The sequence below is a fragment of the Colletotrichum truncatum genome (assembly GCF_014235925.2).
Source record: "Colletotrichum truncatum strain CMES1059 chromosome Unknown Contig_0002, whole genome shotgun sequence".
NCBI lineage: Eukaryota > Fungi > Ascomycota > Sordariomycetes > Glomerellales > Glomerellaceae > Colletotrichum > Colletotrichum truncatum.
In genome coordinates this window covers 2742266-2757221 of record NW_027222399.1, presented here as the reverse complement: position 1 = coordinate 2757221, position 14956 = coordinate 2742266, and the positions used below count along the sequence as shown (strand labels likewise).

The window sequence follows — 14956 nt, the reverse complement described above, 5'->3', positions numbered from 1 at the left end:
GTCGCTATTCTCAAGGCGGTTGAGGGCAATGTAGAGATTGCAGTTTTGCGATGTTGTATGTAAGCAAGAAACAAAGAGTCTTGCCAAACATCCAATCTATCCTATACTACGGGTCCACCAGGCATTGTAAGTTTTCGATAATGATTTGAGATGATTTTCATTGGTGGTAAAACAGATCACATTCGCCAACCGCATATAAGCCTGAACGTTGGCACGTTCGCCTTCACCTTTGACGGCCCCTTCCGCAGATTCTGCCCTGATCCAAAATAAAATTGTGACACATACAGGGGATCGGCGATCAAATGGATTGGGAAAGTGCTTCAAAGCTTCCGCAAATGCTGGTGAAAATCTCACGAGTGATATGAGAAACGTGAGAGATATGGTCATCAAAACCATGCGCTCGCTCTTTGGACGACAAGTGTCTCGAAGCCCGCCTCTCCCTTTTTCAATCCCAAGTCGCATGAATTAAGACAAAGTCAACGCCCGCTGAAAGTCGAGTGTTTTTACTTTGCACTTACACAAGAAAGTATTCGTGGATGTCTCTCCACTTCGCCTCATCCCTAACCTTAGCGCTGAACGGCTCGCATCTTGCTTAGTCCATCCAATCACACGAATGAACAAAGCTAAAGATGCCGCTCCAAAGATCACAGGCGGTCAGTCCTGTTGAAGTACTCGACCGGCTCTGATCATTCTTCAGGCTAACTGTGCCAGTAGGTCTTGATCAAGGTGCGAAAACCTCGGTGTACCTTATCCTTGGGAAGATGGCGTTTTGTCACACAGGTGGCAGTAAAGACAATTGAACTATTATTTCTCGGGGAACTCAGTTCCATAACTGAGCCTATAGTAACAACGATTCGTCAAAAAACTTTTGCCAATGAGAGACCGGAAGAAAATGTATTCGAAATTCAGCGCAACTCGAGCTATCATCTAGAGACTGAGCATCCTAATCCGTGCCGGGCCCATGATCTTTGTCAGTTCAAGTCAACTTTAAACCTCAATATCAGTTGGAAGGTCAGTATCACATTTGCCGGAGGCGTCTGCATGGGTCTCCGCCATTTTGGTTCCCGAGTTCTTTACAATTGCGCCTCGCTTAATCGAAAAAGAAACTGTTTTGGCATGAAGAAACGTTCTTGAAGGGTGGGTAGCAGCGGTGATCAAGTAGGATTCGTGTCCTTAAGAAACGAGGGTTGACAAGCATGTTGATTGAGGCCGCTCCAATTGGTAGGCCCCATGTTCGTTGGTTCCGTAGGTAGGCAGAAGTCTGTACAAATCCGATTGGGCTGCGCCGTTTTAATCAACTCATGCGTGCATTTGCGGGACTCTGGCCAGTTCAGGCCCGAAGGCCAGGGGTCGGGGAAGAGACGGGCCACCTGTCGCCTGCATTCGCCTAGTACGCGACAGCGTTGACTTTTCCACTCTTGGTGGCCCCGCAAGCCGCTATGTTGCAAATCGACAATCGCAAGTGGACCGCCTGAATATACTACTGACAGAGAAGGAAATGGTCAGGGGATCATCTGTCTTTGGTGGGATATTCTGCATCGTTGCACGTATCGCGGTTCTCACAGGGGTGTTGCAAAGAGTCTAATAATGAACGTTAATCCTGTTCACAAATAGTGCAAGAAGTATTGTGGTGTTGCGTGTGTACCACGACTATATAAAGAAGCAAAAAAGAAGTGCATATGCATACTGCTACAGAACGTCTGGTTTTAGCCCACATGCCATGTGTACTTCCACGTTCTATAGAACCTGAACAATTCATCATCTTTACAATTGTCCGGATGTTCAGTGTAACCTGTTCTTCTGACATAGTTGGTCATAGTTGACTCCTCTGTTAAGGATGATACGCCCTCTCTTTCAGGAGCTATTCCCTCGTCTGAAGTCGGCATAGTCCTTGAAACTCGTGCTGTGCGAGCTCCAGCAGAGATTAGGTATACTATTTTCCAAACTTCTGTTCAAAAGCTTTGATGTTTTGAGCGGCACGAGCCTGGTGGTACCGAGTGGCTGACTCCCGGTCTTGAGAGCTGTTGGCTAGGGTGACGAGTGCGTTTCCATCCCTTGGGCTTTCGCGTCGAAAGCGTACGAGCTGCGACATACGAGGAACGCTAGAAGCGAGAGGATCGAATTGAACAGCAGAAGCGGCACTGCTTATTTCAACAGTCAGCAATACTAACTCTAGTCAGAATTATTTGGGAGCTGAGGTAACTGCTGGAGGACTCACCCATCAACCGACGGTCCCTGTGCAGAAGGAGACATGCCGGTTTCTCAAGATGAGAGGCTGTTGAAAGTGACCACTCCAAGATACAAGAAGATATTGAAAGAAACCAAGGCCATATCACCACTTCAAAAGGTTTGTGATAAGCTGAGGAGTCGGTTGTCTTATATAGCGTTGAAAGGCCGTGTTTCTCAGCACTGGCTGGGTTGCAATTTCAAATGAAAGATGGGGGAAGCAAGGCAAACGAACGCTCGAAGCTGGAAATGAGACGATCCAAGGAAGGCTTTGGAAGCCTTCTCGGATAACTGGAATCGAAAATGATCATGTATATTGGCGTGTTGGGTCGCCCTATTTACAATAGTCCGCACCGGTGTTCGGTTCTTGAAGTGTTTCGCGGCCGGCGCGACTTGGAGTTCGCACCTGCAACATAGATTACATTTCCGGATTTTATTGTCTCTCCCTGTCAATATGACAAGTCTGCTTACCTTCGTAAGGCTGCGGGCCGCAACCCCCTATCCGATGACCCAAGAACCCGGTCTGTGGCAGGTCAAGAAGCTAGTCAGGTTAAACATGCTACCGTCCCCAGTTAACACGCCCAAGGCGCTCTCTGCATTTCCCCTGGAGAGGTGCATTGCCCTAAGCACCTTCCTATCGAAGCTTGTATGTAGTATCCGGGGAAAATACTTCTCAAGCCCGGCAAGGCATCGGTCATCTTCCCATATCATGGTGGGCATGGCACCAGCCATAGAGTTTTTGAGGAACAATCTTTAATGAGCCCTGCGCGGCCTGTTCTGTGATTGTCTCCGAGGCGCTAAATCGCAGTCAATTCAATCGTATAGTGTCACTTTTCTGTGAAAAGAAATCTTGTGAGAGGTTGAAGTTAGGAGGCATTCATTAGACTTGAGTAGCATGTGGCTGGTTCTCAGCTCCCGAATGCCGGCCTTAAGGATACTGGGTGTGGCTGGCACACCAGTGTGGTTGGCTCGATTGCTGCATAAATGTAGGAAGGGAAGGTGAACAGCCACAGTCCAGGCCGAGGTCCTTTCTTGTTCTATGATTTGACATTTTGCGAATGAGGGGTTATCTACCCAGAGCGTTTCGCTCGTACCCAGTTTACCGCTCTATCTTCGGCGATATGGTAGCCAATGCCCTGTGTGATTTGAAGCACAATATATCGTCCCTAGGTGTGCCACACCACTGTGTTTGACTGGGCGTCGAAGCAGTAAATTGGCCACTGTCAGGGCATAACTGGGCCTTTGCAGACAACGTAATTTCCGTTACAGTATATGTCCCTGTCGTGACTGCATGATCAAATTGTGGTCGGCCAAATCGCCCAAGAGCGCCAGATGGCCAGCCCACACGGGGCCATGATGCCTTGGCCACCAAAGCAGATTGTAATTGCCAGTCAGAGCCAACTTCGTTCCCATCAATCTGTACGGCATAAATGCGTTTGGATGCATACAATATGTTTCAAGCAAACTGGAGCTCTGATGTGAAGGCTACTCATTAAGCTTGGTGATGTGTAGTTGGAAGAAAGTAACGCCTATAATTCAATTGCGACTTGCAAGGAACCCCTACTAAACACAGCGGGGCCAGTCGCGGGCGGTGCCGCTCCCCGAAGCAAGAGCACTACGGGGCCGTGTAGCGCGAAGGAGGCCCCCACTTCGCACTTCAACCTGCGACGGAGGACACGGGCGGGAAGTAAGACGTTACACACATCCTGTAAATTAAAGCTACCACCCTTATTTGTGCAGTGCGGATCCTCCCAGCCTTTCTAGAACATTTCGCTCCCTTGTTCTTCTCACCTTGCTTCCTTGAACGTTCTAGCAATGGTTCTAGATTTCGAAGGGAATGCTTCTGGCTTCTATGTCAAGCACTGATAATTTAGCGAACAAGAAGTGGCATCCAGTAGACGAAATCTCGAGACCGATCATTCTTGATTTAATGGAGGAAACCAATCACCTTGGGTCTTTTGGAAAACTAAGTACCGTCAAAGATGCCAAGTTTCGCAGCCTCATTCAGCTTCTTTTGGTGAATCCTTCCACAAACCCCACTTCTAGGCGCTTGCCCATGGTGATACACTGGTCATCATGTTCCACCTAATTGAATCGATATGAAGTCTGGGTATTGTGGGTCGGTAGCTGATATTCTGTCTCCGAGTAACCTGAAAAGAAAAACAGCGCACAAACTTCTGGAACTTCCAAGGATTAGCGAAGCCTGCTGGAAGTTTTCAGTTCTTGCCAACGTCAGAATGCAGCCAAGGTGTATCGCAATCAGCTGCCAGGGTTCAAACTGAGCAATTCGAGAAATACCTCAGAAAGAGGAATAGACTACGGCCCTCGTCTGAGCAGTTGTGTACCAGCATAGAGCAAACCCTTGTCCCACTAAACTCCCCGGCTGGTCTGAGAACTTATGTGCAGGGAACGATCGCTACCAGGCAGTCGGGCCTTCTTAGCTAACTTCGACCCCTAAATGGTTCAACTCAATTCAATGCCACAGATTTACACACCTTCAAGAAAGACCCCAGATCACTTCAGGTCTTTGGATTGGCGAGTTTACGAACAAGTCGCCACCAGCCTTCTTCATCACCGAACACTGGCTCCCAACTGTATCCGAGACTTTAGCGCTGACAGTCTCTTGCATGCAATGGAGCTATGCCGGATAAAGCCATACATCCGCTGTGACGGGCCAGGTTTTTTTGTCGAGTGTGCCATTTCTTGCGTTCTATAATTACAGCTTCACACCGCTGTTGCTCTTTCTATCGTTTCGTAAACATTAATCAAGCCTTTCCATCCACAGACCGCTATTTTGGCAGGTCTGTCCTAGGCACATGGTGCAGAAACAGAGAAGAACCTTGCTCCGCGCGCACCTGAGATGTCATTTTTGTGACGAAGTATCATGCAATGTCAGCACGCCTGAATAGTCGCTTCCCAGGTCTTTTCAGTCGTACAGAGTGAGGGGAACCCCATGGTGACAATTGGGCTTAAGTCTGTGGACTGAGCCACTCGATCAGCAGGGAAGGCAGGTAATGAGATTACCAGCCTGTCGGGTCATCACAAATCAATGTGTGATACCTAGATAACAGACCACGGATCTTGCTACCGACTCAGAAATAAAGCAACCCCGAGTCGCACATCTTGGACCTTACACTGCGCCCGCCAGAAAAGGAAGCACGAAATTAGCATCTCCAAAGAAAGCGGGGGCTAGTTTAGCGTACCAGATTATCGGGTCAGCTAGACCTACCCCTTGTCTAGACTCACGCCTGTTCTTCTCAATTGACTGATTCTGTTCATAGGACATCCATCTTCCAAGGTGGGCTTATACACAAGCCGCATCAGGCCGTGAATCTTATCCACGAAACTGCCAACATCTTAGGTAATGAAATGGACGATTTAGGAATCACTCGGAATCGTAAGAGACTAAGAAATATCTTGGAGCATCACATACGACAGCAAAACTCAACCTTTTGCACAAGCGAGATGGTATATTTAGGTACTGCTTGCTCCAAAACCAGTTGGTTACTCTGCTGCGTCATTGGCTGTTATGAAGCTGGTGCCCCTCCATATGGCCCACAAGACAAAACATGTTCGAATTGGGAAAAGCTGCTGGCCTCTGGGACTTTCGTTCATCATTGATATATCACTACGTAAAAATACGTAGCATTTTTCGTCGTTTCTGCTCATGATCATCTCCACATTGACCAAACTCTCCCTTGACACTTCCCTAAAATTCCTTTGCTCACTCCTCTCGGTCGACAATTTTGGCCTGCGCGGTATCAAGCGTGCATTCGCACTGGTATGTCTTGAACTGGCGTGCAGGAATGCCCTTTTGGAACATCTCCTGCAGTTCGAGATAGTTGCGTCCCTTCATCTCCGGTAGGCAGAAGTATAGGTATGCGCACATGGGTACTGAGAGGCCGAAGAAAACGAAACAGATCTTAGCGCCGAGGTTCGCCTGGTCCGGGTTGAGGAGGTATGGCATCACTTGGAGCGTCATGCATGACACAGCCGTCGCGGACATGATGTTGATGCTGTAGGTTTTCTGGCGAAGCTGGTTGCTCGGCGTCTCTCCTCCGACCGAGTAACTGGTGGCGCCAAGCGTCATTTGATACTGAGGAATTGTTAGTCAACAGATTGGATCAGGAAAGTGCTAAACCCACCAAGAAACCCCAGATTGTCATCAGACTGACTGTAGCCATCAGTGCCTTCTGGTTGTTCTCTAGTGTACCGATTCCTCCAATCACAAGGAGCGCAGCCGTCATGACAAAACAGCCACCGACAATCATAGGACGGCGACCGAGGCGGTCAATCAGTGGCCATGAGCAGATGTTTCCAAAGAGCTGTACGGCAAAAGCCGCCTGAGCAATACCAATAGGGTTCTGGACACCAGCAAGACGGAAATAGTACCTAAGATCTGGTCAACACATATCCCCAGGCGTGTAATGATCGCTTCTAGACGTACGTGAGATACCCAGAGATGAAGTTTACACCAATGAATTGTTGCGACACAAAGACCATGCAAATTATATGTGTTCTGCGGCCGTCAGAACCCTTGAAGCATTGGAGCCAAGTGCCAGACTCCTTCGAGATCTCCTGCTCCTTGGCAACGGCCACAGTCAAAACTGCCATTGCCGTATCGACATCGAAACTTGGTCCGTTAAATTTACGAAAAGAATTGGCTGCCTCATCGTGCTTGCCATGCATGATGAGCCAGGAAGGAGACTCTGGCAGGAAGGGCAGACCCAAGAGTAGCAGCCCCGGGGGGATGATCTGCGTGATGATTGGAATGCGCCACGCGAGATCGTTCGTATGAGTCTTGTCGCTGGCCAGAACAGCAAGAGAGTTGAGCCACTGGCCTATCACGATCATGGTGTTCTGTAGAATTTAGATATCCGGGTCCACAATGGGGTACGATAATGGGGTCTACATACCACCAGAGCCAAGCAGGTTCCACGCATCTTGACAGGCGCAAGTTCTGCCACAAACACAGGGCCGAGAGAATGGCCCAGTCCGAACCCGAAGCATGCCACGATCTTGCCACCAAATATCTGCATGATGGACTTGCTAAAGTATTGTGCAATAACACCGGCGACACAGAGGATGCAGGCGCCGATGATGGTCTTCTTGCGTCCGAGCCTGTCTGAAATGAAACCCGTGGCAAATGCGGAAACAAACAAGCCGATTGTCGTCGCAGCGTTGAGAATCTGTTGGTCTCGCGCACTAACGACCCATTCGCCGTTCACCTGCTGGCCGAACTCCTCCAGGAAGGGTGTCACGGCCAGCAGGTTGCCTACGGTGCTGGCCTCGTAGCCAAAGTTCACCGGCAGAAGGAAGATGAAAAGGCCTACATCAAGCATTAGCGGGTTACGTTATCCTAGTTAAGGATACCAGAGCTTACTTACACCATGCGAGGACTCTCTTATTCTCCCATACATATTGTAGGGTTATTCTGTCATCCTGGTTGTTAGCCACGGCTTCAAGGTCGGCATTTGTGGGTGCCTCCACATGTTGTGAGTTGTGAAGGTCTTTCTTTGAGGCAGCGTTTCCCGTTTCTGAAGCCATTGCGAATCACTTCAGACTTAGTGTGCTCTGAAGTCGCCACAGAGGTAAGGAGGTCTACGTTACGATAAGAGTGGTGATCTCAAGACATTTTATATGCAGTCCTTTAGCTCCTTTTCAACTCACCGAGGTGGCACCACGAAACTTAGCATTCCCAATGGATATCGGTATCATGTACCCAAAAGCATGGCACATGCTTAACCTGGTCACTCCAGGAAATGGGGCACCGATTGACACATCTGGAGAAGACGGGGCGCGTAAGGTGACTGCATTTGGTATTTGCGGAGAACTGGGGGTTCATGTTGCCTGAATCAGGACATGAATATAATCTGTGTTGAACAAGGGTTACATATACTTCCCTCCCAAAGACTCCGGACCCTATGGAAACGAAAATCTCGGTGCGCTAGTGTCCAAGAATGGGCATTTCGAGACGCGATAAATCCCGTATTAGTCTGTTACGCCTGTGAATTCCTCCACGGGGGATTTGCGGATCCTTCATTACCCCACACAGAAGCCTATGGGGAAGGATCAAGTGAGGTGATTGGAAGTTTGGGAAATCGGGGGTGGATACGGAGATATTGTGCGGAGGTTGCACAGTATTGTGGGGGTTTGCAGACCCCATAAACTTGGAATTGACGACTCAGGAGGAACCTCACCTTCCTCATGACCAATGCTCAATTCATGTCTGACGACACCATCCCCTTTCGCCTCCGGGGTTTCCCCGTTATTACCCCATCTATACCGACGGTATCGGCTGTGTCGTGAGTGAAGCCTGCAACAAGGGCCTGCCCGACGTGGTTGGCTCATCGGCATCAGCCTCAAGAAGCTTGGTTCCTCGGCCGATACGTTGAACGGCCCCAATTAAAAGCATACGACACTCAAAACGGCAGGTTGAAACGCCGGGGGCCTCCATATCTACCTCGAGTTGTCCAACACAGGCAGTTCCACCCACTGCTTGGCTTAAGATGTACGATTCCAAGTCGACCAATTTGGGACACGAGAATTGTTACAGGATGTAATATGAACCAACGATTTATCTTTTGGGCTGTCGCTTTAGCAGCAGTCACTTGACGACAAACACATTTTGTGACTGCAAAAATGGCCAGGCTAGAATTCGGCATCCCCTCCGCCATCCCGGAACCCTTTTCGGCAAACTACCTTTTTGCAAAGGATGAAGTGCCAGAGTTCCTCATTCCGCAAAGAGTGCATAGCTCTACCAATGTCACATCGCCAGAGCACCTCAAATCTAGCAGCCCAGGTAGCTATGCCACTCTAAGCAACTCGTCAGATGGAAACAGCAGCATCGTTCTAGATTATGGCGTCGCCGTAGCAGGCATCCCATTTCTGCAAATCCAGGGACTGGAGGCACCCTCTAGCAAGGCTGTGATCGATGTCACAGTATCAGAAGGCTATCCAGGCATCACCAAGGCGGAGGGTGACGGCCCCTATCCCTTCTCCGCTGGTGCAGACACATCACGCCGCGTTCGATTCCGTGTGACCGGTCCAGGCTTTTACGAAGCCAAGTGTGTCCAGGGCAGCCAGCGCTGGCTGAAGCTCTCGCTTGTCACGAAGAGTCCCTGTTCTGTGCGGGTATCGCTGGCGGGCTTTTTGCCTACCACGTCCAACATTCCAGTCGACAAGCTTCCGGGATACTTCCAATGCTCAGATGACACGCTGTCAGAACTCTGGGGCTACGGGGCGAGGACGCTGCAATTGAACTGCGTGCCGGCTCGCTCTATCCCCTCGCCATGGCAAGTGTCGGAGGATATGGGCGTTCTCATCGACTCTCAAAGATGTAACGCCTATGGGTGGGGACACTTGTGGACGGACTACAACCTGGAATTCGACGGTATGGTTCTCGAAGGAGGGCTGGCCTGGATGGTACGCGTGACGCCCGGCATGCCAGGCATGCTATTCCAGTTGAACATTGGGAACGGCAAGACTGTTATCGAGCAGTGGTACGGCTACTATAACAAGCCCCAGACCACGTTAGTTCCCAACCTCATCGCGTCTTTCGAAATCCCGGAACCTGAAATCCGTGAAAACCAATGGTTTCGTGTTCGGACAAGCTGCATAGGTGATGCCACGATCTCAATCAGCATCAATGGCACGCACGTCGCCAAGTTCAAGCAAGGAGGTTTGAAACTTGGTATGATTCCCTAACACAATACTTGGTTATTATGCTAACACAGTTGTAGATGGCTTCGCAAGTCTCACCCTGGAACCCGGCAAAACTGACTTCCCCTTCTCAGCCCAGGGCTCAGTTGCCATCGGAGCAGGACAAGACCAGCTATGCCGCTTCAAGAACCTCATCGTCCTTAGCCCCGACCAGAAAGTCCTCTACGAGTCTAGTCTCAACACTCCAGCAGTACTCGCCGATTTCGGCTTGAAGACAAATCAGTTCCCGTTTGTCTTTGATGGCGCCAAGCGTGATAGATACCCCTGGACGGCTGACATCATAGTCGGCGGCCGATCAGCATACTACTCTACAGCTGGCTCAGAATACGTCAGAGGCAACATTGTCGCTTCCATGCTGAGGTTCAAGGGAGACGAAAAGGGACGTGGCCTTCTGCCTGGGGGTGTACCTCCTGGTCGGGACTTCACGAGGGATCTTACTGACGGATTCTTCAACATTGAAACAATCAACTACTCTCTCTACCTTATCTTGGTCATTTACGACTACTGGATGTATACTGGGGACGACGCCCTGGTCAAGTTCTGTTGGAACAAGTTGAAGGGTTGTCTCGCATTCGTCGCCGCGCGGGTCAACAATGACGGGCTAGTCTGTGCAGAAGGAATTGAGGCAGCTGACTACGATTACTATAATGGCATTCGGACAGATATCTCTACCAAGCTCAACGCTCTCTACGTTGCTTCACTCAAAGCGTCCGCACACCTCGCCTCATCGTTATCCGATCAAGAAGCAGCGAAAACGTACGAATCAACAGCAAAGGACGTAGCAGAAGCTATTAGAACGCACTGCTTCAACGAAGAGCTGGGTCAATACAACATCACAGACTCTCGCAGGGAGGGTTTCCATCAGGAGATGCATGCTTGGCTCATCCTCCAGGATATTTGTACGGCGGAACAGATTACGTCCATCCTCGACAACTTCAAATCCCTTGTTTCTCCTTCCACCATTAACGAGGCCCCGCTATCTTTCAGCCCAGACACGCCCGGTCCGCCGCCGGTCATTTCTCCTATTATGTCAACCGCTCATATCCAAGCTGCGCTACAAGCAGGCCGTCCTGCCGACGGCGAGCGGGTTCTTCGTAACGTCTTCGAGCCCATGGCAGACAAGACGAGCGAGCACTTCACAGGTACCACGTGGGAGTTTATCAACCCCGACGGCACTCCTTTCAAGGGCGATTTCTGCTCGTACGCGCAACTTTTTGGTGCAGGACCAACGTCCATTCTATCACAGTACGCACTCGGTGTGGAGCCTATCACGTCTGGCTTCAAAGAATTCAGGATCTGGCCAAGATTCGACGTCACAGGGTTAAGGTGGGCTCAGGGAAGAGTGCCAACGCCAGTTGGCGAGGGTATCGTGGTCAAGTGGCAGGTGTCTGAGAGCGGGTGGTTACTGGAGGCTTGGGCGCCGGCTGGTTTGGAGGGCAAAGTTAGGGTACCGGAACCTGTGTGGGCGAGAAAGAAGAGAGTCACTGTTGATGGGAAGGACGGCGAGAGTGGCGTGGAAGTGAATTTTACTAAGCATGTTGAAGTTGCGGTCTTTTTCTGAGTACCGGGGACTTACTTGGTGCTACTTGATGGACACCGGGTGGGACATGTGCGTATACTGTAAAATCATGAGAAGCCGCACATTCTGCCTCATAACTCCGTATTATATAGCTAGCATACACCGTTTGCGACGAATCTACCAGGACTTGAGACACTCAGATGGACCCCTTTTTGCAGGTGTTTATTCCGCTGTTACAATGTGGGTGGCGGGCGGCGGGCGGCGATAACAGCGTGTCTCGCTAGTTGGTATGTCAGTGCATGGTAAATCCTGAACTCAGAACAGCTTCATATTGTGAAGAGAACCGTCTCTCGCCCCCGCACTGTGTCTCCAAATTCCCGATGCAAAGTCCGATGGACATCTAAAAGGACGACAGCGAAGCTAGCACAACGTATACTCAAACGCATTCATACGTACAGCCGACGAATTCCATGCCTTCCCAAAACCCACCTGACACCAGCTGGACGGCCGGATCATGCTATTGAGGATCAGTTTGGGGCCTTGTGTAACGCATCAGACCTTGGTGGAACAACTTGATTCTAAATCACTGTCAGTTAACAGGCTAACCAGCCTTTCGCTAGTGAAATTCCTGTGAACCTGGCCATCTAAAGTCAATACCTTGAAGTTCCTAAAACAGAGGCTCGGGCAGAAATATATGTAACACACTTACACGAAGCCAAGGCCTTGAGACTTTCTTCTTTCCTTGAATTTTATCCGCAGGCCAAAGCGCAAATACAGATAGCGGGAATCATTTTGCGAATACAGAACGCCTGTCAATGTCAATATATGTCGAGTGGCACGCCCCTTTTAAGAGTTAATCGTTTTGACATATTAAACAGCCGCTATACGCATTTCACTTCCATCTCTGGACAGTTGTGGTTGTCGTCAAAACGGTAAGAGCTAGTGAGCCCTGTGTATGCGCATAAAAGGATGAAGCAATCGTGGCCCACCAACATGTGCAAAAACAAAAACATACAACACCAGGTATTCGCTGGTCGTCACCGACCCAACTACTAATCCGGCCCTCACTGGCTTATCTATGGGAGAGCGGACGGGATCCCGAGTTTTCCAGTGGGTATGGTCGTATGTGCTAGAACTGCATGCTGTGGCTAGTTATATTGGCACGATGTCTGTTGCCCCACGCTTGGTTCACAACATACAGTAAGAAAAACATCCACAGGAATCGCCAATGATGAAATCTGTTCATTCTGTCCAGAATGTCCGAGATTATATGCCAAGGCAACTCTACTCACTGTGAAAGCGATCAAGGCATCTAAGAGGACGCGACAAAGAAGAAGTCGTTTTGCTTTTCCGTATACCTGTAGATTACTAACGTCAATAGTTCGCTTCCCTAATTAAAAACTCGAAACCCGTTATGCTACTTGAATTATGAGACTGCTTCTCATCCTACATGACAAGATACTTCGTACCTGGACAAGTGTAAGACACATTGCCCTTGGACATCGAGATCGCCGCAGTATTGTTCCAAACTCGGCAGATATACTCACCGAAAAGACGCAATGTCTATTGAACATTACATGCAGGATGCTGTATCTCAGTAGTCATAATAGCATTCTTTCGAACAGTATTCCAACGGATGTGAAGGTAACGACAAAAGGAAGATGTCGAAACACACGAAAAGCAAGCTGGTACTACTCCTCCAGCAATCACCACCACACAATTACCAAACCATCCAGAACATCCGACTTGTGTAGAGTAAACAAATCCCCAATTGTACTCTGCAAACCTTCGCCATCAACCCCCGCCATTCTTCACCGTCAACAGTCTTCCGGGACCCGGAAGCGGGGCCAACTCACTGAATCCTTCAAGCTCACGCGGAGGTGCAGTGGAGAATGGTTGCACCGCGGCGCTGCGGTGCGCTGCACTGACGTGCCGCATCACTCCTTTTTCCTTTACTGACAGCCTGCCCGAACCCCTGAACCCGCCCGCCCATTAGCTTCGGGGTTTTGGAGCCGAACAACGCTAAGATAAGGCGAGAACACCACCCACCCGTTCCCTCCCTTTCGATGCGCGCCGCCCCCCCGATAAGCTGCCGATCCCAGTAGGAAGAACCCTTGCACGGACCAACACACCCCAGCTCCCAAAAAATTTGGACCTCTTCCCATGGGGGGAAGGAAAACGGAACTCCCATCGCAGACCGCCCGCTCCGTCGCAAAGCATCTTCACGAACTGTCGCTGGCCCGAAAAGCGCCGTATTCCTGGCTCGATTGCAGTTTAACCTATATAATCAAATTGGTATTCAAGATACAAGACGACCACGCAATCGCCGTCACCAATGGCGCCAACACAAAAGGAACCCGCCGCGGCGGCGCCCAAGCTCCCCAACTCTACAGACTTCAACGCAATCTACAACAGAATCTCTCTCGCCTCCGCGAAGCAGACGACTTTTCTCAACTCCATGCGCGCCAAGTACCCTTCTCTGGCTCGCTCCTCGTCTTCTTCTTCTCCTTCCTCCGCTGCCGTCAGCGCTCCCGCGACAAACGCCAACGGCACCTTTTCCTCCCTCTCGAAACCGACACTTTCGACCCCTACCACCGCAACGCCACAGAGCGGCAAGGCCCGTTCTTCGGCAGACGAGTCCGACCTTCGTTTTGAAAACCCAAACGCAGGTCTAGGTTACACGGCCTCGAACTCGGAGGAAAAGACGTCCGCCGCAACGCGTGACCTCGGCCGCAGACTCCTCGGCAAGCGCGGGCGCGAGGTCGACAACAAGGCTGCCGCGCAGAAGCGCAGGGTGCAGGACGACGAGAGTGAAGAGGAAGAAGGAAGGAGCGGCCTTGGCAGGAAGAAGAAGAAGAGGGCCCGAACGGAGGAGGAGGATGATGATGAGGAGGCGGGGGAGGAAAGCCCCGCGGCGGACGACGTCCAGCAGCGTGAGGGGGCTGATATGTCGGCCGGAGTTCCAGAAAAGAATGCCGAAGTTCCTCCGCCTGACCAGGAGAAACCTGCCGCAGGGATCGTCAGGGAGGATGGCAAGGTATCTCACGACGCTCAGCCCGAGACAAGCGAACCCAAAAAGAAGAAGAACAAGAAGAAGAAGAAGAAGAAAGCGGGCGGTAGCGGGGACGCTTGAACGGATATCATCGGGACGGGCCCAGAAACGGAATCAAACGGCATTCGGCGTAGGGTGCAGATCGGCATTCGAACGCGGCTCCCTTCGTCCATCTGGAACATGACCTCGTGGTAATCGTCCCCTTACGCCCCTTATCGGTGTAATGGGACACATTCCGAACCCTGTGCCATCGGACCCTGTTTTACGGCAGCCTGATTCAATGTGAATTATGTTTGTTGTGATATTGGTTGCCATGTTGCATTTTCACACACTAGACCTGGCTAAGGCTTCCAAGGCATTTGCGCCATGGCACCATGTTGTAAGCCACACATAGCTTGAGCTCCTAAACAGGTGCTGGTACTAATCAGATATAAAAA

The 14956-nt window shown here is 50.4% G+C and overlaps 4 protein-coding genes across 4 annotated transcripts, besides 1 other annotated feature; 2 read left to right on the top strand and 2 right to left on the bottom strand.

The window, feature by feature from the left end:
- Positions 1-1933: 1933 nt before the first annotated feature.
- Positions 1934-2092, bottom strand: CTRU02_203669 (uncharacterized protein; the record flags this gene model as incomplete). Its single annotated transcript, XM_036722244.1, has 1 exon — positions 1934-2092. One exon carries the CDS (start codon positions 2090-2092, stop codon positions 1934-1936), a length of 159 nt encoding a protein of 52 aa, XP_036585850.1.
- A 3858-nt stretch (positions 2093-5950) lies between these two features.
- On the bottom strand, positions 5951-7773 carry CTRU02_203668 (maltose permease; the record flags this gene model as incomplete). The annotated part of the gene is made up of 5 exons (XM_036722243.1): positions 5951-6322; positions 6372-6618; positions 6674-7086; positions 7143-7555; positions 7614-7773. The coding sequence occupies 5 exons, from the start codon at positions 7771-7773 to the stop codon at positions 5951-5953; spliced, it is 1605 nt and encodes a 534-aa protein (XP_036585849.1).
- A 1095-nt stretch (positions 7774-8868) lies between these two features.
- Positions 8869-11509, top strand: CTRU02_203667 (alpha-l-rhamnosidase; the record flags this gene model as incomplete). The annotated part of the gene is made up of 2 exons (XM_036722242.1): positions 8869-9919; positions 9969-11509. The coding sequence occupies 2 exons, from the start codon at positions 8869-8871 to the stop codon at positions 11507-11509; spliced, it is 2592 nt and encodes an 863-aa protein (XP_036585848.1).
- Positions 11510-12545: 1036 nt separating this feature from the next.
- Positions 12546-12671: a sequence feature (Protein overlapping with rRNA (CTRU02_203666, KAL0940903.1) was converted to a misc_feature.).
- Positions 12672-13802: 1131 nt separating this feature from the next.
- CTRU02_203665 (uncharacterized protein) lies at positions 13803-14600 on the top strand (the record flags this gene model as incomplete). Its single annotated transcript, XM_036722241.1, has 1 exon — positions 13803-14600. The coding sequence occupies one exon, from the start codon at positions 13803-13805 to the stop codon at positions 14598-14600; it is 798 nt and encodes a 265-aa protein (XP_036585847.1).
- Positions 14601-14956: the final 356 nt, after the last annotated feature.